This window comes from Lepidothrix coronata, unplaced genomic scaffold (assembly GCF_001604755.1).
Source record: "Lepidothrix coronata isolate B3197 unplaced genomic scaffold, Lepidothrix_coronata-1.0 Scaffold165, whole genome shotgun sequence".
NCBI lineage: Eukaryota > Metazoa > Chordata > Aves > Passeriformes > Pipridae > Lepidothrix > Lepidothrix coronata.
In genome coordinates, this window is record NW_016690345.1 from 1754329 (window position 1) to 1777367 (window position 23039).

At 41.9% G+C, this 23039-nt stretch overlaps 1 protein-coding gene across 3 annotated transcripts in view; it reads right to left on the minus strand.

The window, feature by feature from the left end:
* ERBB4 (erb-b2 receptor tyrosine kinase 4) overlaps positions 1–23039 on the minus strand; it is a 374576-nt gene that overhangs the window by 25125 nt on the left and 326412 nt on the right. For all 3 annotated transcript variants that reach the window (XM_017829495.1, XM_017829493.1, XM_017829494.1), the window contains exons 20-24: positions 10852–11007; positions 8135–8210; positions 6013–6159; positions 4024–4121; positions 1088–1258 (exon numbers count right to left, since the gene is read on the minus strand). In XM_017829495.1, the coding sequence (XP_017684984.1) occupies positions 1088–1258; positions 4024–4121; positions 6013–6159; positions 8135–8210; positions 10852–11007 (648 nt within the window). The remainder of the gene's footprint in view (positions 1–1087; positions 1259–4023; positions 4122–6012; positions 6160–8134; positions 8211–10851; positions 11008–23039) is intronic.

Genomic DNA, 23039 nt, shown 5'->3' on the forward strand with positions numbered 1-23039 from the left:
CTGAAAGGAGCCTGGAGAGAAAACAAGTCCCTAATTACTAGATACACCTGATGCCCACGTGAATGCCCTCACATTAGTAATGCATTTCACCATCTCTTAGTTTTGTGAGGAGGGGTGGCACCTAAACTGTTAAAAGGATGGAGCCAAGCACAGAAACAGGCAGATGACAGAGCTGTGGGCAGGCTGTTGAGGAGTGAAAATGAATTCCAGAGACTCCCCACTTGGAGCAGGGCTCCTGTGGCACTGAGGCCCAGAGGCATGTAGGACAGGATCCAACTCACCAGAGATCACACACCAGGTCTGAGACTGCTCTGCAGCTGTCAGTAGTTAGTGGATAGAGAAAGACACCCCTAGAAAGTTACTTTCCCACTGTAAATGTTCAAGGCAGGCAGAAATAATCACCCACTGGATGTACCCATGCTACTCCGATGACACGAAATGAAGGCTAGATGAAGAGCTTAGATTATATCCCTTAGATGGTTAGTTATTTGAGCTAAATTCCACCTGAACACTCTCTGTGCCTCAGCTCCCTCTGCAAAATGAACAGCATTTCCTCCCCTGAGAGGGATGTTACGAAGACCAGCATGCTGATATCTGTGACATGCTCAGCAGAAACACACACTGGTGAAGGAGGGCCATGAAAGCATCACATACAAATGGGAAAAGGGTCTGAAATCTGGCTCCAGACACAAAAGCAGCATTATCTATATATTCCAGCTGCCCTCAGTTACATCACTGCCAACCCTGCCAAGACAACAGGATTGCGGGGATGGGAGCATGAGGGCTGTGCACTTCCTGGCCAGTTGCAGTGGAGAAACAACACTGCTTGACTTCATGAGCCTCAGCTGCGCTTTCAGGAGAGGCAGCCCAAGTCAAGCCTTTGTTTGCTCAAGGCTGAGCTATTAATTTAGAATTCACTGAGGCACAATGAACAGGGAACCCAATGACAACATTTTTATAGACACTCTCCTTACAATGGGAGCTTGTAATTCGCAAAGCAGCGCTGGCCTGTGTTTGATTGGTGTAACCCAAATCTTCACTTGCGCTTTTATACTAACAAATATTTTATGTCAGAGCTCTCTCTTACCCTGTTGGAATCAATTCTTGTCCTGGAGGTGTAGATGGGAGGAGGGATGTTGAAGGCTTGAGGAACAAGATACTCTTCAGCATCCATCATGTCTTCCAGGTCTTCCTCATCAAGAAGGTTTTGGAAGAACTTGCTATCATTAGGACTTGGGAGCTTCATACGATCATCTCCCTAAATAGATCGTATTGAGAGAGGAAAAATGTCAACAGATGGATTAATTTCCCAAACAGCCTTTCCTTCAGCCTCTTTCATGCCCTGGTAGACAGGCTGCAGGGACCACAAATGCTGTTTTATTTGTTCTAAAGCACCATATCCACATCATTTGTTGATTTATTTTTTTTTACTGGAATATGATGACAGAAAGGGAATAACTGCATAAATCAAGCAAAGCTATTTTGGCATTTTTGTGATTGAGCTTTTATTCTTTCTTCTCTCTTTTTCCCATATAAGCTCAGTTTCTGACCTAAGTTCTGACATATTTGTGAAGTAAGTACAGATAAGATATGGTACAAGCTATTAGAGAGTGTCCAAAGGAGGGCAACGAAGATGGTGAAGAGTCTTGAGGGGAAGCTGTATGAGGGGTGGCTGAGGGCACTTGGTCTGTTCAGCCTGGAGAAGAGGAGACCAAGGGGAGACCTCATTGCAGTTACAACTTCCTCATGAGGGGAAGAGGAGGGGCAGGCACTGATCTCTGCTCTGTGATGACCAGTGACAGGACCTGAGGGAATGGCCTGAAATTGTGTCAGGGGAGGTTTAGGTTGGATATTGGAAAGAGGTGCTTCCCCCAGAGGGTGGTTGGGCACTGAACAGGCTCCCCAGGGAAGTGTCACAGCACCAAGTCTGACAGAGTTCAAGAAGCATTTGGATGACACTCTTTGGCACATGGTGTGACTCTTGGGGATGGTCCTGGGCAGGGCTAAGAGTTGGACTTGGTGATCCTTGTAGATTCCTTCCAAGTCAGCATATTCTGTGATTCTGTGAAATATCTCAGCTATTTAGGTTGAAATAGGGACAGGTGGGGAAAACATGGGAACTGTTGCATCTGGGTGTTTATTTTAATTTGTATTTTTAGGGACTTAGAGGATAAATTTTGCTCCATCCATATGGAAAGTTCTGCAAAATATAACGGAGCTAAAACCAATAAAAATCAAACTAGACAACAACAGCAATATGTGTTTGTATTGAAACACCACCTACAAGCTGGAGAGGTAAATCTGGGCTGCACTTTGCTTGGTGCCACAAAACATCACAAAGGCAGCCCATGGCCAAACACATAAGAAACCACAGACTTCACTGCATGGTTAAAGAATTATCTCCAACTCCTCAAGAACTATTATGCTACATGTGGAATAAAGCAGGGAATGATGGATGTGCTGTAGGGTACATCCAGAGAAATTTTAAAAGCTCAGTAGGAAGCTTGACATTCTTGATTGGATCTGGAAGGAATGGGGAGTCATGATGGCAGAGATACCAATAAAATGGAGTTACCCTGGTTTCTCCTCCAGAAGCTCAGAGCCTATATTGTGTGCAAGGAGCACTGAAGAGGAGCCTCACAGGATAAAACACCCACCAGACAATGCAACGGGGGAGGGAAAAGCAGGGGTAGAAAAGGAGGGAAGAGGTATTTGGAATACGGAAACATGTCCTGTCTAATGAAGTCATTTAATGAGATTGAGAATCACTTGTATCTGCTGAACTTACAAGTTATCACAGCGTGGAGTACTGCTACGGAAATTCCACACTCAGCACCACAAATCCTTTTAACTAGTATTTTACTTTCCAACTGTATTTTACTTCTGCTGAAGATGGGAGAGCAGCGTGTGTTCCCACTGTGCAGGAACACACCATGAGTTGTCTGGCGCGTCTACACAGCGAAATGAAACACCATACGGTGAGACTGGCACTACACTCAGAGGCAATCAGGAGACCTGAAGTGGTAGTGACTGTGCTTCTGGAGGCTCTTCACTAGGAAATCTTACATCAGTGTGAAACTGAGGACCAGCTGGATGTACCTCTGCCCTGTACTCCATGGCATAAGATATAGCACCCTGGTATCATTACTTGGATCTAACCATTCCCATGCTCTGGTCTCTGGTGTTTCACCATCACCTTACTTCTCTTAAGTTTTCATTTTCATTTGAACTGTTCACACACTGGGACCACCTAAGGACCTTACCAATCAGATGCAATTTCTGTGGCTTGAGTCTGAGCTGTCAAAAACACACGCACAACTCTAGGCTCCCTCAGAATGTATGAAAGGGCGCACACCTGTACTCAGCCACACACAGCTCCACTGTGATGGACTCAAGAGATACTGCTGGCACAGTGCAGTTCCATAGGATGAACCATGCTGGTGTGGCTCTATCACAAGGATGTGAAGCCTACAGAGTCTACACAGTCCAAGGAGAACAGAGAGGGAAGTTTCTCTCTAGCATGAGAGGTACCAGTGTGACAGAACACCCTGTCTTCTGAGAAACCTTTATGTTTAGGCTATGAAAAGAAACTTTCTTGTGATCTCAGCAGTGCAGGGAAAAGTCTCATCAGGATAATCCTCCAAGATGCAGCCTGATCAACTGTAGAGCCACGCAAGTCCTTGGTCTAAAAGCAGACTCGCTGTCCATCAATGGACAAAACTTGTCCCCAGTTTCATGAGAAAATGCAAAGCACCGGGCAGCCTGCAAAGCCAGATCTTGTATATGTGCTAATAATACAAGCTTAGGAAGTGAATTTCAGACTACTCTATTATTAGTATTATTGTTTTTGAGATACTGACACTGGCTATTCTACTTCATGCTTGTATAATACTGTGGTTGCTGCTTGCCTGAAGTTCAAGAGCACCTCGAACTTCAAGAGATTCAAAGGCAACCCCCCTAACAGTCAGGTTTTACAGACAGAATATTTTTTTTGGCCCCCTGTGATGTTGCAGACTTGCTTACCTGAATTACTAGGTATCTCTGAGGGTCTCGAGCCATTCTAGAGAATTCAGCAGCCAGCTCCTTGAATTTTGGCCGACTGTCAGCATCAATCATCCAGCCTGAGGACAGATGATAGATGACAAAGAAAAGAGTTAACCATCAAGGGAAGAAATCATTCAGTTTTTAAAAATGCACAAGTTTGAAGTCCTTGATAGCTCTGGCCTAAAGAAAAGATACAATAGGGAGCCCAGAAGAATGGAAAGCTAGAATTCTGTGATGCATAAAATGGAAAACACCTACGTTTGGCAAGACTAGATTGTTCCTTACTGCATGGATTTTTTTCTCACTTTGCTGAGCTCCTCTCTGTCCCAGAGACAGCAACAACTCCTTGCAATTTTCTCTGTCTTGCCCATTTAGATGTCAGTACTATCTTTTGTTAAGGATGTGTCCAAACTCTAATACAATGAATCTGATCTCATCAAGAGTCTAGTGGATTTACTACAAAGTTACTACTAAATACAGTTTTACTTTAACTGACCTACTGTCCCACAGTGACTTGGATTAAAGAGTTGTTCAGCAGATCTACAGAATGACTGACCTGGCATCTGCCTTTCACCTGTCTGCATCATAAGCACAGCCCTCACACGAGGCACTAGATATTATTCTAATAATGAATAATGAAAAAAAAATGAATAAAGGGTGATTCCTTTGTCCTTCACTCTCCAAGAAACATTCATCAGGATCAACAATTCTCAATCCCTGCTAATAACTTTTGCAAAACAAGCAGGTAATATAGGTAGCCACCATCAGCAAGTAGTTTCTCTCTGTCAGCTTTTTCTAATGGAAGATCCTATCAGCAGCTTCCCAAGAGCATGTTCTCTCTTTCCAGGCGTGCTAATGGAAGCAGGCCTTATCTCCTAAGTGTGATTTAGCCAAAGAAGTGACCAACACAGGAAAAAGAAAGCTACTAAACTTATAAAGAATTTCACACAAACATTACAGTCTGTGCATTAAACTGTAACCTTTCATCTCCCAGATTACCACCTCTTCCTTCTGTCCACTGAGATTCGCCTCATGCTTAGTAGAAATCTTACCAGATTGGACATTTTTGCACTCAATCAACATGGACCCCTTGCACTGTTCAGACAACTTCCACACCTGCATGCACAGTACAACTCTTTTCAGAAAATACTTTATTTACATCTTGTAGTTTTCTTTTTTTTTTTTCCACTGCTTTTGTGTACAATGCAAAAGGGAAAGGAGTATATAAGATGGATGAGGTGTCTGTATGTTAATCTTACTTAAATTAAGCCAGAAACATCAGAGAGATATTTCTAATTCTTTTTAAATTAGAAGCATAACCTTGGAGGATACTGTCACTGGTGGGGGTATCTTGGAGATAAAAGAGTAGGTAGAAATCATGTGCAGATGGTTTTTCTTTTTTGCTAAAGTAAAAATATTCATAAATTTTTGTACTGGACTAAGAATGATAAAAAAGTAATCCTCTCTGTAGTATTTCTTCTATTAATTTTACTTTTTATTATTACTATTGCAATAATAATTCTTGTTACTAACAATAAACCTTTGTGATTTCTTTCCTCAATATTTGGAACCAGCATTCCTCCTCACAGCCTTCACTGGCTGGGTATCCACGTACCATAATGACGTATAATACTATCTCTTTTAAAATCAAAATTAATTGTCATGCAAATGACAAGGGTATACAATAACAATCATACAATTTTGACTTCACAGCAAGAATATGAGATACCATCTGACAGTAATAAGAAGCTGAACTAACTCAGCCCTTCATAGCTAAATTCGTATCATTTGCAATTGCAAAAGATGAGCACATAGTATTTAAATGGAATTTACAGTATCTTGGGAAGCTTTTGTTTTGAAGCAACTTGTCCTATTCCCCAACACTGTCAGACGCCGCAGATACAAACGTTCTAAACCAGTGTCCCTCTAGCAGTGAGCACAAGGATGTTAAACATGACAATTACTCACACTTCACCATCACCATATAGACATCAATAGTGCAGATTGGAGGCTGAGGCAACCGCTCTCCCTTCTCCAAGAGATCGGGGATCTCTCGAGTTGGGATTCCATCGTATGGCTTCCCACCAAAGGTCATAAGCTCCCAGATAGTGACTCCTAGACAGAAAAAAAGAGTCTCAGTATTTGAGGTCATGCTACTCAGTTTCCCTTACAGTGCAGTGTTCTGGCCCAGTTCTGGACTGCAATCCCTTCTTCTTTACCAGTGCCTGTAAAAAACACTGAAGTTTGGTCTGGCGGGGAAATGAGGTGTCGAGCGAGCAACTACGTGGTGCTTAGTTGCCATCTGGGCTTAAACCACGACAATCTGCCACTTAGAAAACTCTGGAAAATGGCAAAACAGCACTGGGTGTTAATCTTCGAAAGAAACTTCCCTCATTTTTACCGGTGTAAAAAGCAGCATGATAGTTGTGAGGCACAAGAGAAAGGTCTGAGATGAACAGTGGTACAGGAAATGGATGCAATAACAAAAGAATACATCACACTCTTTTATCACATTGAAAAGGGAAATGAATGGCTGATGTACTCTATTATTTTAAGGGGAAAAAGTGCAGATGTTCCCTAACTTAGAGCATCAATTTCCCACAAAAGTACAGCACTGAGTAGCATTAGGACATTGTCTTTGCCTTGTAAGTCATTCACAGGCACTTCTATTATTTTTTTCCTTAAATCACCTTATTTATTTGTGTTTATGATAGTGCTGTGCTACAAACCCAAGATTCTCTTTTTAAAAAGCCATAGAATTTGTTTTGGCTTTGGAGCTGGAAATAAAGATCATATATCATAAGTAACAGAATTTGTCCCCAAACAAAATCTTAAATATTGAAAATCCTGCTCTCGCACCAATTTTTTAAAGTTTTTATTTGGTCATTTTAAACACACCTCCAGGTTATCACCATATTTTGCCAGCTGTCAAGCTAATGTGAAAGGTGATGGGCAAAATTACCATATGAATAAAACACATATTTATTTCACACTCATTCGCCTCCTTGTTGATATTCAATAACTATTACTTGTCAACTGTTTATGGTCTTGTCCTTTCTGATTATAGATGTTCTGGGCTTCCTGCATTTAAAATGAATTTCATAAATGAAGGCATATTTTTTCCTAAGTGATACAGGGGATACAGAATTTGAAGAGAAAGAGCAGCTTTACAAGATCAGTTTAACTCTCACAGGTTTTTCTCAGCTGACTGGAAGAGGGCAGCTAACCAGTCACAGCAAACAGTGTCTTTTGCTGCTACCCACAGGTAAAAGTGAGTAATGACTAGAATTGTACACCCTTTTGGTTCAAAATGATATGGCAACAGGAAATGTAAATAGGACACCATAGCCCTAGATACTGCTGAAAATTGCCATTTATAAAGGTATACATGATCTTATTAGTAACAGCTATACTAGATGAACAGGCAGACGTCTCAGCAGATGTGGCACAACAGCTCATCTGGATAACAATTAACAACACTAAACAAACTTTTAATTTCTCAGATACAATTTATTTTTTGTGTGTGGGTAGCTCACCAATTCCCAAGTTATCTCTGAAATTAAATGGATGCTTTTTCTAGTTAGTTTGGAGAGCTTGTCTCTTCTTTTTCTTTCTCTAGCCATATTTGCTCTGTATTGTGACAAATTCTCTTCTATCTGACTGCAGATACAGAAAGTCCCATAAGTCTGAAAATGCCTTTTGACATTCATGGTTTTTAGAGTTAAGATTTTCAAAGACTGCTGAAAATTGTGACCTGCAGCCATATTTTTATGAATCTGTGCCTAAGCTGAAAGAGGCCTTCTTCTGTCATAACCATCAGGTAAATGGCTACCAGACCAGACCTTACAGCACTCATCCCAGCAGGAAACACCATGATAATATATTTTAGTTAGCAGGGAAGTAACATAGGAGACTGTAACAACTGCTGCCTAGTTACACATTTAAAAAAAAAAGAAACAAAAAATAAGGAAAAGCAAACCCCTCTGGATTTAACTCCTTTAGGAAAAGAGGATATCTTTAACATAGTAACACAACCTGGTTTAATGCTTTTAAAGACACAAATTTTTAAATTAATCACATGAAGATTTACCATAGCTCCAAACATCACTCTGATGGGTAAATTTCCTGTAGTGTATGCACTCCAGAGCCATCCACTTAATCGGCATCTAGGGAAAGACAAGAGAAATGTACCCTTAGAAATACGTTATTAAAACCATACAGACAGATCCTGTTTTAAGACATCAGCTTCCTTCCTGTTTCCTTTTTCAACTGCAAGCTTGAAAAAAAGCCGCAAACCCAGCAGAGGAAATGGCTGTTCCTGCCCTCTGGAATGGGGCTTTGCCTCATAAAACACGTGGAGGTGAGAAACATGAACCGATTACCTGCAGAACTTCTCAATTTTATTGATTCAGACGTAGTGGGAAAACTCATGTTTTCATCAAACCTGTGTAAAGATGGGACAAACCACTGCATCCAATTCCCCTAAATGAGAAGTGCAGCAGAGAAGGTGGAATGCAAAAGCTCTTTTGCCTCAGCAGTTTGCAACACCAGACGCTGCTATTTCAACTGCTCCCTAATGAGGCAAGTTAATAATGCAGCATCCATAATACTTCAGAGTCCCCATCATCAGGGTAAACAGGCAATGGGGAGAACTTACAGTGCTTAATTTCTAACTCCTAATATTTGTTAGGAATTTAGCTGTCCCAGTTCTCTTATCAGTACTGCTGGGAGAAAAGTTGCTCCCAAAACTAAGTCAAAAGTTACCTCTGGCTGTGAATCACCCTCAGGGGAGCTCATCTCTTTTGACAGAGAAGGGTGTGCAGGCCAGGCAAACCAAACCTCAGTTTGGCATAAGGGTCCACCCTCCTGAGTTTGTGTTACAATGGGATTCATGGTTTTCTATTCTTGAGTTGGCCTGATGGGCCCAGGTCAGTCCATGAATATCTAATGGACACACACTTAGCAGATTTTTACCTGGCAGAGACTGGTATGGGTCGCCTCTAATTGGGAACTATGGATGAGGTACTGGAATAAACTAAAGAGATATTTAACTGCAGAGAGAATATGAACAGATAGTGGGTGTAAAAAAAGCAGAGGATGTGTCTTCATTCAAACCCTTACGAAAATACCTTCCATGGAGTTGACTAATGAGCATAACCCATAGAGTTATGGCAAAAATAGCACCCTGTAATAAGGTTGGCTTAGCTCTTGCAAAGGCAGTTCATCCTCCTCCACTAAACACTGCAGAAGTGCATCGCTTTCATTCCCATTAAATATGGCTGGGTTGTTCCAAATATGAACAATTGTCGAAGGAGCAAAGGCTGCCTTGTTCATCATGAGGTAACTCAGATTGGAAGCAATCTCAGGACACCTCTAGTCCCACCTCAGGCTCACAGCAGGTTCAACTACAAGATCAGGCCAAGTTACTCAGGGTTTTATCCACTCTGGACTTGAAAACCTTCAAGGATGGAAACTGCATGACCTCTTTGGGCAACCTGATCAACTGCCTGATTGCTCAGTCTGAACCTCCCTTAGCATGCTCTCAATACAACTTGAAGCTGCCTGTGTCTTCTGGATTTCACAGAATACTTCTCTGGAATGAAGTGATACATCTGACATGTAAATGCTGCTCCAGAGCTCTCAGCAGTGTGACTGGCCTCACAAGTCCAAGACACAGCTGCCAGGGAACAGCTGGTTTGCAAAGACCAACTCATTTTCTGTCATTCACTGGCTGATGGAGGGAAGAAGCATAGGGGTTTCTGAAAGCAGGATTAGAGAACTGAAAGAATCAGGGAAAACTCCACCTTCCCTGCCGGGAGGTCTCTTTCCATGGCGAAATGGGAAGGCACCAGTGACTCCTCTCAAGCTCTTCACCTCAGTGACTGAACTGCTGATGTGATCCATGCAGCACATGCCAAGGGCAGCAACCACACAAACAAGGCAGCAGCCCATCTCAGAGAACAGCACACACTGGCAACAGCTGTTTGTCCCAGACAAGGGCATAAGTGAGCACAGAAAAACACAGCAAGTAGACAGAAAGGAAACTGAACATCCAGGAAAAGGAATGACAGGAGAGGCAGAATCCCTTGGGATTCTGTGACATTGAAATATGACATTTCAAGATGTTTAGGGAGCAGCCAGCATCAGTATGTACTTACAGCCCTCTGAATTTTATAATACATTAATCTGAAGGCAGTAGAAATAAGGTGAGGCACTATATGGATGTGGTGTGGTATGCAGGAAAGTAACAGGGGCAAATTTCTGTTTTCAAAATTATCCTTAAGCTGGCTTTTAGTGGCCTGGCATTCAGCATGGTATTGGAGACATGGATGCCAGACAACATACACACAGGCTCTTTCAGTGTGATGGAAGAGGTAGACTCTCTTATGATACAAATAGAAATATGTTCTGTGGCCTTCCCTTTTGCTTCCTGGAAAATTACTTGTCTGGGAAAATGGGACTGCAAGTTATTGAGGTGCACACTGACCAGAGAAACGGGCTCAGCAGGAATGCCCTAGAACATCCATCACTCAATGAACCGAACACTTTAGAACAAGATGCAAAATGGAACATATGAACAAAATCTGAGTGTGAAAACTGTTCATGCAATTGTATTTCAGCACCTGGAGAAGCTCAATGAACAAAGAATGAACAGCTTTTATGTGTGCTGTCACAGGGTTTTGCTAAGTCACTGACAGACTTTCTTACACAGATAATAGTCCCATAGGGATACACTGCCCTAAAGAGTAACTTCAGGAGGTTTGTCACAGCATGATAAATTTACTTCCAGACATATTCAGTACTCACTTTCCCTCCATCAGCATTATACTCCTTTTCATCCCCCTCCAAAAGCCTGGCCAAGCCGAAGTCAGTGATTTTCACGTGGTTTGGCGATTTCACCAAGACGTTACGGGCTGCCAAGTCCCGGTGGACAAGTCTCCTCTCTTCCAGGTACATCATTCCCTGAAGGAATAAGAACAGTAAAAAAATTCAATGAATCTTACATGATTTTTGGGAAATACCTTTCACTGGTGACATGTAAAATGTCTGGTTCACTTACAAGTATTCACAGTGAGAAAATGGCCTAGAGGGCAGAAGTTAAACACTGCCCTTACTCTGAGCAGGAAGTGGGATTAGATGGCCTTCAGTTACTCCAATGTGAATGATTCTACAAGATTCAATTCCCAAAGGGAAAAAAACCCCAACAAAATAGCACATAGATAACTCCTTTCTTCAGCAAGCTTTAAATCTAGAAATGTGAGACAAATAAAAGAAATATTGTGGCCCTTATTTTTCATACAGGAAATCTGGTGACTATAATCAATTATCAATTAAGCCAAAGCCCCACAGAAATTAGGCCAGACTGGGAAACAATCCCAGCTCTGTAATGTTCCAAGCAAGTGTCTTCAATTCAAGATGAAGGTTCTTGTCCATCTCCAAATGGTTTTAAGTAGGATCCAAATTTTCACTGCCCTCAGATGAAAAACAATTTTTTATTCCAAGTGCTGAAACGCCCTTGCCTCTTCACTTCCTTACAATACTGCCTGTAGTACTATAATAAGACACTAGATCAATGGCCATTTTTTTATGAGCATATATATTCTGTTAGAAGTACTTTTGTTAACAAGCTCATCCAGCTGCCTTTACAGATAAGGTAACATATACTCAAGCTTCCCAGCCTTAACCTTATTCTTATTCTGGTGGGAGACTAACCATCTACCATCAGTACGGAAGTTTACATGATGCTTTGTGACACTGAGACAACACCAAAGCTTGGTCTTATTAATTATTTGACACACAAAGGATAGCTGGGCAGGGTTACAAGCCTATAATTTCATTAAAAGGCATTTATGACACTAACCATCATTATAAGAACCTACAGATGAAATTACACACTTGATAATTACCCTTAAGGTATCTCTTAATATATTAGCTCTGTATAATATATATGGTAATTTTTAAAAAATCATTGCTGAATACCAAAGAGATCATATTATCTTATAATACAGATGATTCAGAGACCCACACATAGTGATTAAAACAACCAGATTACTCAGAGCCATAGTCCAGATTTTATTCCTCTTCACAGCCTAAGAAGTTCACACACACTTATCCCCATGCAAACTACCCCTCACGACCAGAACACAGCTCTTTGGTGACAGAAAGTGGGCAGCAGGTCAAGGGAGATTCTGCCACTCTACTCCACCCTGGTGAGACCCCACCTGCAGTTCTGCCTCCAGCTCTGGGTTCTCCAGCACAGGAGCTGTTGGAACGAGTCCAGAGGAGGCCACCGAGATGATTAAATGGATTGAGCATCTCTCCTACAGCAGAAGGCTGAGAGAATTGGGATTTTTCAGCCTAGAGAAGAGAAGGCTCTGGGGTGACCTTATAGAAACTTCTGAAGGGTCTATAAGAGAGCTGGAGAGGAACTTTTTACAAGGACATGTAGGACATTTTACAAGGACAAGACATAATGACTAAACTGAAAAGGGTAGGTTTAGATTAGATATTAGGAAGAAATTCTTCCCTGTGAAGGTGGTGAGCCACTGAAACAGGTTGCCTCTGTTGATGCCCCATCCCTGCAAGTGTTTAAGGCCAGGCTGGATGGAGCTCTGAGCAACCTCCTGCCAATTGCAAATCAATACTTTTGGCTTTTGACTATCAGAACTGTATGTCTTTGAAGGCATAATGTTTTCTGACATAAAATTAAACCCCATAGAAAAAGGACAAATAAATCTCATGGATTAAACAATTGTGAGTCACACAACAAACACATCATGAAATCAGAGGCACCATTACTTAGCACAAGAATCACCATCTGAAGAAACTGAACCAGAAAAAGACAACATGGGCAATAGCAATGGCACTGTGTAAGAGAGGAAAATCACCCCAAAAATGGTCCTGTAAAAGTCAGACAGATTGGGAAATCATATATCTCTAACACCGAACAATAACCAGAAAGGGCTTCAAGGCAGCATCAATATTACTCACTACAAATACTCTGGGAATTAGGTGGACTTCAGCAAACTCCCAGTCTCATGTCCCTCCCTAAAATTATGCTGGTTTTTTGCAGTTCCTGAAAGTTCTGCCCCTGAAGCCAGGATTGCAGCCTTGTGCTTCTCCCAGACACCTCTCACAATCTCTTTGTCCACCTTTCATGGGATTAAGCATCTCTCTTCAGTCTTGCATCTTTCGCTGCAGAAGAGCTCCTCCCTGAACAAAATCTCTCAAGGTGCTGCTGACATCTCTTTTCTACTTAGTTTAGGAAATATCTCAAATTTTTAGAATGAACAGAAGTCCTCCTAAAGCATCATGGAGTTAACTTCCACCATCCTTATATGGTCAAAATTCTCAATCCTCAAAATAACGGGGGGGAAGGAGGGAGAAAAGAAACGTCCAAACCTGCAAATAGATCTTTGTGGGCAGGATCTGATGAGGGCACAAGAAGCCAGAGAATTTGATGAGAGATTTCTGCTGGCGTCAGAATACATCTGGCCCAAATAAAATTATAATTTTTAACAGATTCACTTGCACCTATCAGTACTGAAATGATATGAAGATATTGAAAATTTCTTTTAACAGAAATGAAGAAATAGAATTTCTTTCTTGTTAAGAACATAACCTGTACTGAGGCTTTGGCCTCCTGTCTTTAGCTAATGATGGCAGGAACAGATGTTAAGGTGTCCAAAAACATCCTTCATTGAAAGAGTTAAACAAGCAAATTCTTAACCATGCCTCCTTGGTCTTATCTTACCTTCTTTACATATCTAATTTCCAATTATTTTTAAACATGTAGGTTAACAATTTAGGATATTACACTGTTTATTCTACTAATTCATTTTCATTTATTTCTATCTTGTGCTACTATTTAATATTGTCTTAGTAAGATTCTATTTCTTTCAACCTAGACTCACACTCTCTTAAAAACGATAAAGATGTGTAATCACCAGCCTAAATATTGCTCCTCACCAATACCACATCTGGTTTTCTTTTATATCCAGAAAGAGGGCAGAAATAGCAGTCTGTGTATCAGTGTACTTACAGTTTACTTCATCTTTGTCAAACAAGCTTCACAGGGCTTTTTCCCACCTGTGCTATCTGCAAAGCTAAAAACAGATGATGTAGGGTTGACAGCTACAAAATCCTCTGCAGAGTCCATGACCTGCAGGAATGTAAATCCTCCTAGGAATATCCAGTGTAAACATGTTCGATTTTCCTGATACCTAATCAACAAGTTTTAAAGGTGGGTGGCAGAAGTATAAATGAAAAGATATGCATATATTTTCAGTATATGTATATATTTTCAATAAAATGAGACTATACAAGCAGAAGAAAAAGAATCTAAAAATGGGAATCCTGCAGTACTCACTGTGCCATACTGTCTAAACATATATTATGCCAAAAACCATCACTTGAAGACAGTTTTAAAGCTGGCAGGAAAAAAGCTCTGTATGCATCTCTAATCTTTTAATATGACACAGAAGTATAATAAAAAATACTCTCTGTATGACACGGCTGGTGCCATCACCACCCCAAAAGCCCATGAGAGAACACCAAGAGGACATTTTAAGAGAGTTACAAGACAAAATTACGAGTGACCCTTGTCTGTAACAATGGAAAGAGATCTGTTTGTAAAAATGATGCTCTAAAGCCTGACCCAATAGACACTACGTGTGTCATCTGTGGTGTGATCTGTGAGGCTGGGAAAATAAAACACCCTTCAGGGCTTGTCCAAATCAGAGCTATGCTGTTCCCATACAATTATCAAAGTATAAAATCTCATGATAATATGAAACCCCACACTTTAGTACACGCATCAGAATATCCAGAATATGGGCAGGACTTACGTGTTGAAATCACTGAGAGGGAGGTTCGCCATTAAGCCATTAATGGTCAGTTGTCCCATTATCTCGAGCCTAGATTAATCTCACATGGACACAAGAATCAGCCATGACCTACCCATCACTGATACTTCCTCATCACAGTCACGACAGAGGCCCCTCAGAGGGAATGTCATTAGAAATGCAATTACTGCTAGGATCCCTCAACACTAAAATCACTCTCTGAATCAGAGCCCAATGCTATTAAAAAGTCAAACATCCCCTGCAAACAGGTATAACACAGATAAGTTGAGCAAGTCCCTTTGGAACCTCAGGATGAGTGAGGAATAGCCCCTTGTCTTTCACAGCTGGGGGTGGGAGTGGGAATCACCGGTTTTACTTGCTGAGGTGAATCCTGCTCTCATCAGTTTACTTTTGGAGCTGGGTAGGAGTAACAGAGAACAAAAACTACCTTGTTGAATAGACTAAAAGTTAGTAATTAAGAGCTATAAAAGAAGAAAGTCTTTCCCAGTTGTATTATGGAGTGTTTGTGAAGTCTCAGGCATGGTGGATAGACAGATTTGGAATGGTCACTTCAGCTACAGTCAAGTATGTTCATTCTCTTTTTATAAGAAAAATGTCAGACCTGAAAATGAGATAACATGCTGGCAACAAACTGAAGTGGGACAATGGAAAGAAGACTTTGTGTCAAATGGGACAACTTTCTGATAGCTCCAAGTTCTGAACTGCAGTAGAAAATATAACATTAGGTTCATAAAGCTTTAGGACTTCCAGTGCGGCAGATATCTACAGAGGAGTATCACCAAAGTCAGGCTGGTGGTGGAAATAGGAGAATAAAGGGATTTTTTTAAAAAGGAAAATGAAGCTTTTCTGGCAAGTCACAAGTTTGTCCTCTGAGATATCCTGCCTTTAAGTTGTGGCCATAATTTGCTGTTTTCTTACTTTGTTATTACCAGCGTTATTTTCTGCTGCTGTAATTTGTCTCCCAGTTTCTGGGGGCAGCATTTGAGCACAGCTTTCATTTGTACTGCTCAGAGTGTAAGAGTTACAAGCACAGACTATTTCAGATGCTGTAATTTGATTTCCATCACATTTTTTGACTCTTCAGAGTCCCACCTCCCTGCTGAAGATGCTTCTGGATTGGTTCAAAGGTGGCAGCTGCCACTCAGGGAACGTCCAATTCTTTGAACTGCATGAGTCTTGCCTGAGAGCTCTTTCCATCAGGTGCCTGTACTTCATTTCCAGAAAAAAGGTATTCACTGCTCAGGACAGAATTCAAGCAGGTATGTAAGTCATTAAATACAAAGTCCTTTTGGGATAATTACTACAGATGAACTGAAGTGTGTTTAATCACTAACTAAAATTTAACATATGTCTTTGATCTTGCATGATGCAAGACAATTCAAATTAAAAAAGTAACTATAAAAACCTTCACCTGCCCAAAGAACTTTAGCAGTACCAGTGCACAGCAAAACCACTACAAATGCTTTTTTCTCAGTGAGACCTTTTGTTGTTTTCTATAATATATATATAAGTATTTCCCTAAACTGAGGGCATGTTGATCTTATTCCACCCAGGAATTAAAAGCTGCCTGTCTTTCTTTGATAATAACTTCCACCCACCAAAGCCAGCACACACGGCAGATTCATCAAACGGGTACAGGAAGAAAGAAAATTTCAAGTCCAACTCAAATCTCATGGACATTAGTCTGCAGCCTTGGAGACTGCTCTCTTACTATCCTAATAACTTGAGGCTAGCTTAATAATGTGAATCACTGCAGAAAGCCTCAAATGATCATCTCTTCCCCCACATACTCCATGGAAAAAGTGTAATTTTACCTGGGGCTAAATAGACTTTCAAGGAAAACACGGTGCCCTTTGTTGTCAGGAGCAACCGGATTCATCCAGGTAGCTGTTACTCCAGAGATGGCTGTGGGAGGGAAAAACTGACACTGCTCTGAAACACACTGACTCAGCTGCAGAGGTGTGATGTGCCACGTAGGTCTGCCTGGGAGCTGGGACTGGAGGTCACCCTCGTAGCCAAGGGAAAGTGAAGGATGCTCTCTATTTTGGTCCAGAGCTGGCACCAGACCGAGCTGGGGACTCACACTTTGTGCTATGCACACCTCCACCAGGTGAGCTGCCAAGGGTTTCTGAAAATGTCTGCTAACTCTAGTAAAGCTGGCAAGGGACACCCAGTCCTGCATTCAGGGCTGTGGTGTAATTCCCAGTATTTAGGAGTTCAATTAGCTCCCGTTTATAAGGGGTAAGTTAATCTCTCTCTTTTTGGTAAAGGGCAGACAAAGAAAGCTTATGTCATACGATTGTATTTCTTCCCATCTCCTGCTCACTTGATAAGCTCTCTCAAGGTTTCACTTCTCTACAGTTTAAGTTTAAAGCAATGTGCTATTTATATGTAACAAGCCGCATCTTGTGGTAAAAGTGCTTTTATCTCAAGATGGCCATCTTCAGATGCAGCCTTAGGACAGAAATTTGATATAAGTATCTGGGTTTTCCTACAGCTCACAGGTTACGTCCACCTAAGCACGACCAGAGGACTGAAACGTTGCTAGACCTGCACTCAATGTGTGTGTGTGACATCAGCAGAGTGGAAGCTGTGCATTCGTGCCTGCTGATATATCCCTTTCTTCACAGTCCTTCTGTGACATTGCCATATGTTTTTGGACTAAACAGCTCAGAGCACACAGAAGCAAGACCAAGACTATCTATACCTGACATAAGAGACAGGATCCCAGTACAGCTGGATTTCTACCCCTGTGGAAAGATAACCAGCAGCAATGCAACTCCCGCATGGGTAACTCAAGCTAGTTCTGCTGTGAAAAGAGTGGTGACGTTTTGCACACGGGTAGGTCTTACATCTCTCCCCTTGTGGATCACCCAGAAGTACAAATTCTGTCTGCTCACATATGGGAGTGTGATTGCACATTGGCTGACTCAGCTGAAGCACAAAATAGGGATGAGCTGGCTTTGTACCAACCACAGGAGGACACACACTAGCTGTGGCAATATAAACATGCCAGTTACCCATCAAAAGAGCGAGTCTGGATAAAAAAAAGTCAGTGTGAGATCTTTGCTCTGCATCATGTGGCTGCTGCAGTATATTTGTTCAAGAAATTGGAGTCCTAAAGCCTGATTTACTGCACTGTTAAGCTATGGTCCAAGACACAAAATAAAAAAAGATGCTGAAGCATAACAGGTCAAAACAAACTTGGGAAGCAAAAGTGAAGGGAAAGAGGTCATGGGACAAAATTAGATTAGAATTACAGGAAAAATGCAGGCTACTCCAAAATGACAGGTGATTCATAAAGGGAGAAAAAGTAGAAAGAAATAAGAGGAGAAGTAATTTCATAAGCTCATGACATTTCAATACTTAATTGACTGGACTGAACAGACATTTTGATGGGTCTGGTGTCATCTCACCCCTTCACAGAACAGATAAGTGGGTCACTGCTGAACTGATTGGTTCTCAATTCTGAGCTTGTGGGGTCCTTATAATGAAGCTATCTATCCTAAGTAGGTGCTGAAGCTCCTCTGGCAATACCGGAAGGGGCGTTTGTTCCACTGTCATCATCAAACATGTCCTCTGTCTGAACTCCTGCAGAAAATACGAGTTGTCTCCCAGGTTCCCTCAAATAATGCAGCTATCTAGATTAGCTGGTGCTGAACATAAAGAATCTGTGAAGCACTTCATGTTCGTCTGACGAAAGCTGTTACATAAAGCAGCATAAGCAATGAGATGCAAAACAGGTATTTCAGTGTTGGCCATACTGCACGTGGCTCCAAGTTCTGGTCCTGCCTACAGCCACATCTGTGCAGCTGCTGTAAAGTTAATTCCTAAGCATGACATTCCTTTGGGAGGGAGCTGTGGAGTTGTATCTAATCTCCACTTTGCAATTAACTCAAGACTATTGCCACAGTGCTTTCTTAAGATAGCTGAGTGCAAGGTGCTCTCCTATGCCAGCTTTAGTGCCTTGAATGGGCAAACTGGGTCATACTGGGTCATACTGTGTTACCACTTCACCTGGGCCAGGTACTCCAGCCTTCTGGACTGTGTGGACACAGGCTACATTACTGTCCCTATTCCCAAAGTGCTCAAAAGGACAGCAATGTTGTCCTATTAGCTCTGAAGAAAATCACAGATCAGCTTAGGGTACTGCAGCCCAAAGAAGAGAGAGAAATTGTACCTTCTATCTGTGCTTATAATAAGTATATCAGCAGTAAGGCCTCAGTAACCTGGAGACAGCTTTGCAGCCCCTGTCATACCCTCACTATGCCACCACAGATGCAATGCACAAACACCTGCTGCAGCCAGAGACACACCCAGAGAGTTTCTGATCCTTCAATTACTGAACAGGACCCAGAGCTGTAATAGGAAAAACTTTAATAAAGTCAGGGACTCATGGGTAAAGGGTCACCCCCAACACTTTGATAAAATACTTCACATCCGATGCCTCCCCGCAAGCGCTGCAGTATCTGCTGCTCACAAGGGCTGTTGAAGGTGAGCACACAAACCAGCCAGGTGTTTCCAGGAGACTGTCCTTTGGATGCACTGCCCCACATGGGAGGAGAAAAAAGCAAGGCAGAAATCTACTGAGGTCCCTGTCTAAGAAAGAGCCTGGCTGTTCAGGTTCATTTCCACTGCAGGGATGCCCTTCCCCAGACGTACCAAAGGGCCTGGGCTCTGCGAGCCAGGATTTCCCACCTGCTGTGCCCACTAAGGCTGTCACAACTCACCTCTGTCCAGAAAGCACAGAAACACTTGGCGCAGTTTTGGCTGCAACCACAGCTACCTGTTGTTAACACTTTTTTCTGTGAAAGAAGCTTTTAAATAAGAACTGCCTAAATAACAAATTTATTACTGCAAAAGTCTCCTTGCTGGGCAATAAACACTCGTTGCAAAGTAACTACAGTTAAGAGGCTGGCAGGAACACAGTCCTTATGGCAAAGGCCGTGAATTGCTGTTTCAAAAGCAAATCATAGTAATCTGTGCTACACATGCCAGCAGGAGGAACATACCTGTCCTCTGATTTGGGGAGTGCTCAGAGACTTCAGGTTTCAGCTCCCAGTGGATCACGTCCCCCTAGAAAGTGATGCTTGTCAAAGTGGCAACCAAAGAGAGAGGTATCAATTTGTACAGGCTTTTTGAACGCTATTCTTTCCCCTTAGATTAATTGCTGCAGTTAGACCAGCTCCAGGTCCTTCCTCTGAAGAGGCAGGCAGGTTAAATGCATCCTATAAAGGACTTCCCAGTGCAACTCTATAGGTCCAAACTGTCCACCAGGGAGATCACTTGGCTTTCCTGCTCAGAGGGCAGCAGCATATTTGAACAACAGACTACTTCTTCCTCACCCCAGCCACTGACCTCTTGCCAATGCAATTACAACCCAGAGAGTGTATTGTGCAGTGCATTCACTCTCTCCAAGAAAGTGTATTTAAAATGGATTACTTCTGCTCCTTAGGCAGGCAATCAATAGAGATGTGGACTGCAATAAGTACAGAGATGTCTGTGGGCTGCAGCACTTATCCTCTATGTCTCTTCAGAAATTAATTAAAAATCAATGAAGTGTGCAGCCTATTAATAAGGAACCTCTAGATTAACAGATACAAGCACAGCCTTCCCTCAGGTTCAGAATGAACACAGCCCCAGTGCAAACACACTGGAAATTCTCCAGTACTCCAAACCATTCCATAAGTACCCTGGCCTTGCTTGGCTATGCCCTGCATCTGACTGAACAGCAATATTCCCAAATTTATGCATCTTTAACAAATTACATGCTATTTTGAAAGACAGCTAAGCAGGAGGAATTTGGGTAAACATATAGAGGCTTCAGAGTTACTGTGCTGGCCTTCTAGAAAATGGTCTTATGGCAAAGCAAAATCACCTGTGTGAAGATGGGATGCAGCAAACATCTAACACAGGGATAAGTCCAATATCTTCCCTCAAGTTACAAACTCTCTTTTTTTTCAGACAGCTTTCCTTAGAAATGAGTACTGACCCGGTAGCAAATAATTTTCCACTGGAAGTGTGCAGATGAACTGACATATCATGCACTGGATGCAAGGTTTTCCAGTGTTCACTTTATATTGCTGCATGTTATGATAACATAATATGTGACAAAACAGGTCTTTCCTGTACTCTGTGTACTTGCCTGGTTCAGATGAGACAGTGTGTTTGGACAGCTGAACTTAATCTCCCCTTCTCTTGGGCAGTGCCCACAGAGCAGACAGGAAGCACTGTGGTGGTACTATCTTGTGTGTTCAGATGAAAATCCCGCAGGAAAAGCCCAGAGCAGCTCCCTGCTTCGCAAAAGGCAAATATGTACGTAATTCCACTGATCTGCCTGAAACACCCAAAGGGTGAAATTTTTGACCTCAAGACACAGGAAAAAAAGGGTGCTTTTTGTCCAATTAAAAGCTGTTAGCATTATCCTGTGTTCTCATTAAATTAAGCGTGGAGGATTTTATTTTTCTTTTCTCAGCAAACAGCATAGTTGGTGCTGAATTTCTGAGCTAGGCACCTTTATTTGAAAGATGCCTCTGAAGCACACACAGCTTCAGGGCTCTGTATGACCACTTTTAAAATCACCATTTCAGTGTAAATAGGAAAACAACAGGACAATGAAAGTGCTCCTTCTCCTAGAAACCACTGCCTTCACAAGCTATTCCATAGTGAGGGCCACTGGACTCTGAAGGAAAAAATGGAACAAGGGTATATTTACCCTCTCCTGCTACTATTTTCTCACATAAGCAGAGCAAGCAGTTGGTCTGTACAATGGCTTCTGCTTTGAACTGCAATATTGTTCTACAACAGAAACTGTTCTGAATTTATTTCAAATGCTTTCGGTACTCTGATTCAAGAGACTCCTTGAATAAATTAAAGGTTTGAACTTCCAAACTGTTGCCACTACGTTTCTGAGCACTTCTTAAAAACCCACATCACAGGTAACCATAGTTACCTATTTCATTTTTTTCCCCCCTTTTCTAATTGAGAAGCTTATGACAGCTGACAGAACAGGAGAGGCCAGCCACATAAACAGAGTGTGCTCACCGATAATGGCTGGAGAAACCTGCTAAATAATCCATTAACCTTATTCAATAAATCCAGATGAGTGCTGGAGTGGGGTGAGTGGAAGATAGAAATGTGGTTTCAAGAGACTCTTATTTCCCCCCAGCTAAAACGTCACATTATTATTAATGGTTCAGAGCATCGCTGTGTTGACAGTGAGAGCCCACACAGCGTGAGTCAAACTGCCACTGTGTCCCACCAGTTCCCTGCCTTCAGTGTGTGTGTGGGTATCATTAAATACACCCTGCCACCTTTTCCTTTTCACTCCATGATGCTGGGGAGGATGTTTATAACACAGATAAATTATCCAAGAATATATAAAAGGTCCATATGCTCCTTGAGAGAATGGAAACAACAGCCAGGGACTGTGCCCTGGCAAAGTGGAGGACAACTGAGCACTGCCCACTGCACTGGGGTGCATGGTCTATCCCCTCCTCTGCTTCTCTGTCCCCCAGCTCAGCCCTATCTAGACAGTAACACCGACTCCGTGGAGATGTGGGGATAGTGCTTCCAAAGCAAGTTTAAACAAGCCCTTGCATTACTCTCTTACAGACTACTCACAGAAAATAAAGTATAATTCTACCCTTTAGGTAGAATTGCAGGACTCAGATAATTACGGAGCACTGACTGCAGTAATAGTTTGTGTTATGTATTGGTTCACTCTTCCTTTAAAGTGGTTCTACAGCTCTACCAAGGGATCACAATCCTACACGGGGGAGAAACTAGTTCTGAAGTTGTAAATGCTTAAAAAGAAACCTTTATCATGGCCTCAAAACAAAATTGATGTCTTCTTTTTCTATATATTCCAGAAATACCTGAACGTGGTTTTGCTCAAGCTTTTGAAATCCATTTACTTTTAGGGTGGAGCACAGCCCTGGAGGTTTTATTTCCCAAATCTGAGAAACTTCCCAGTGAGCAAGAACTGGCTGTTTTAATTGATCTCTGTACACTTTCCAGATACAGCAAATACTTCAGTTACAGCTACATTTTTGTGAGGCTGTCTCCGGAGCCAGGGATGCCATGATTTATTCAAAAAAAACCCCAAAAAAACTCATGACTTTGACATCT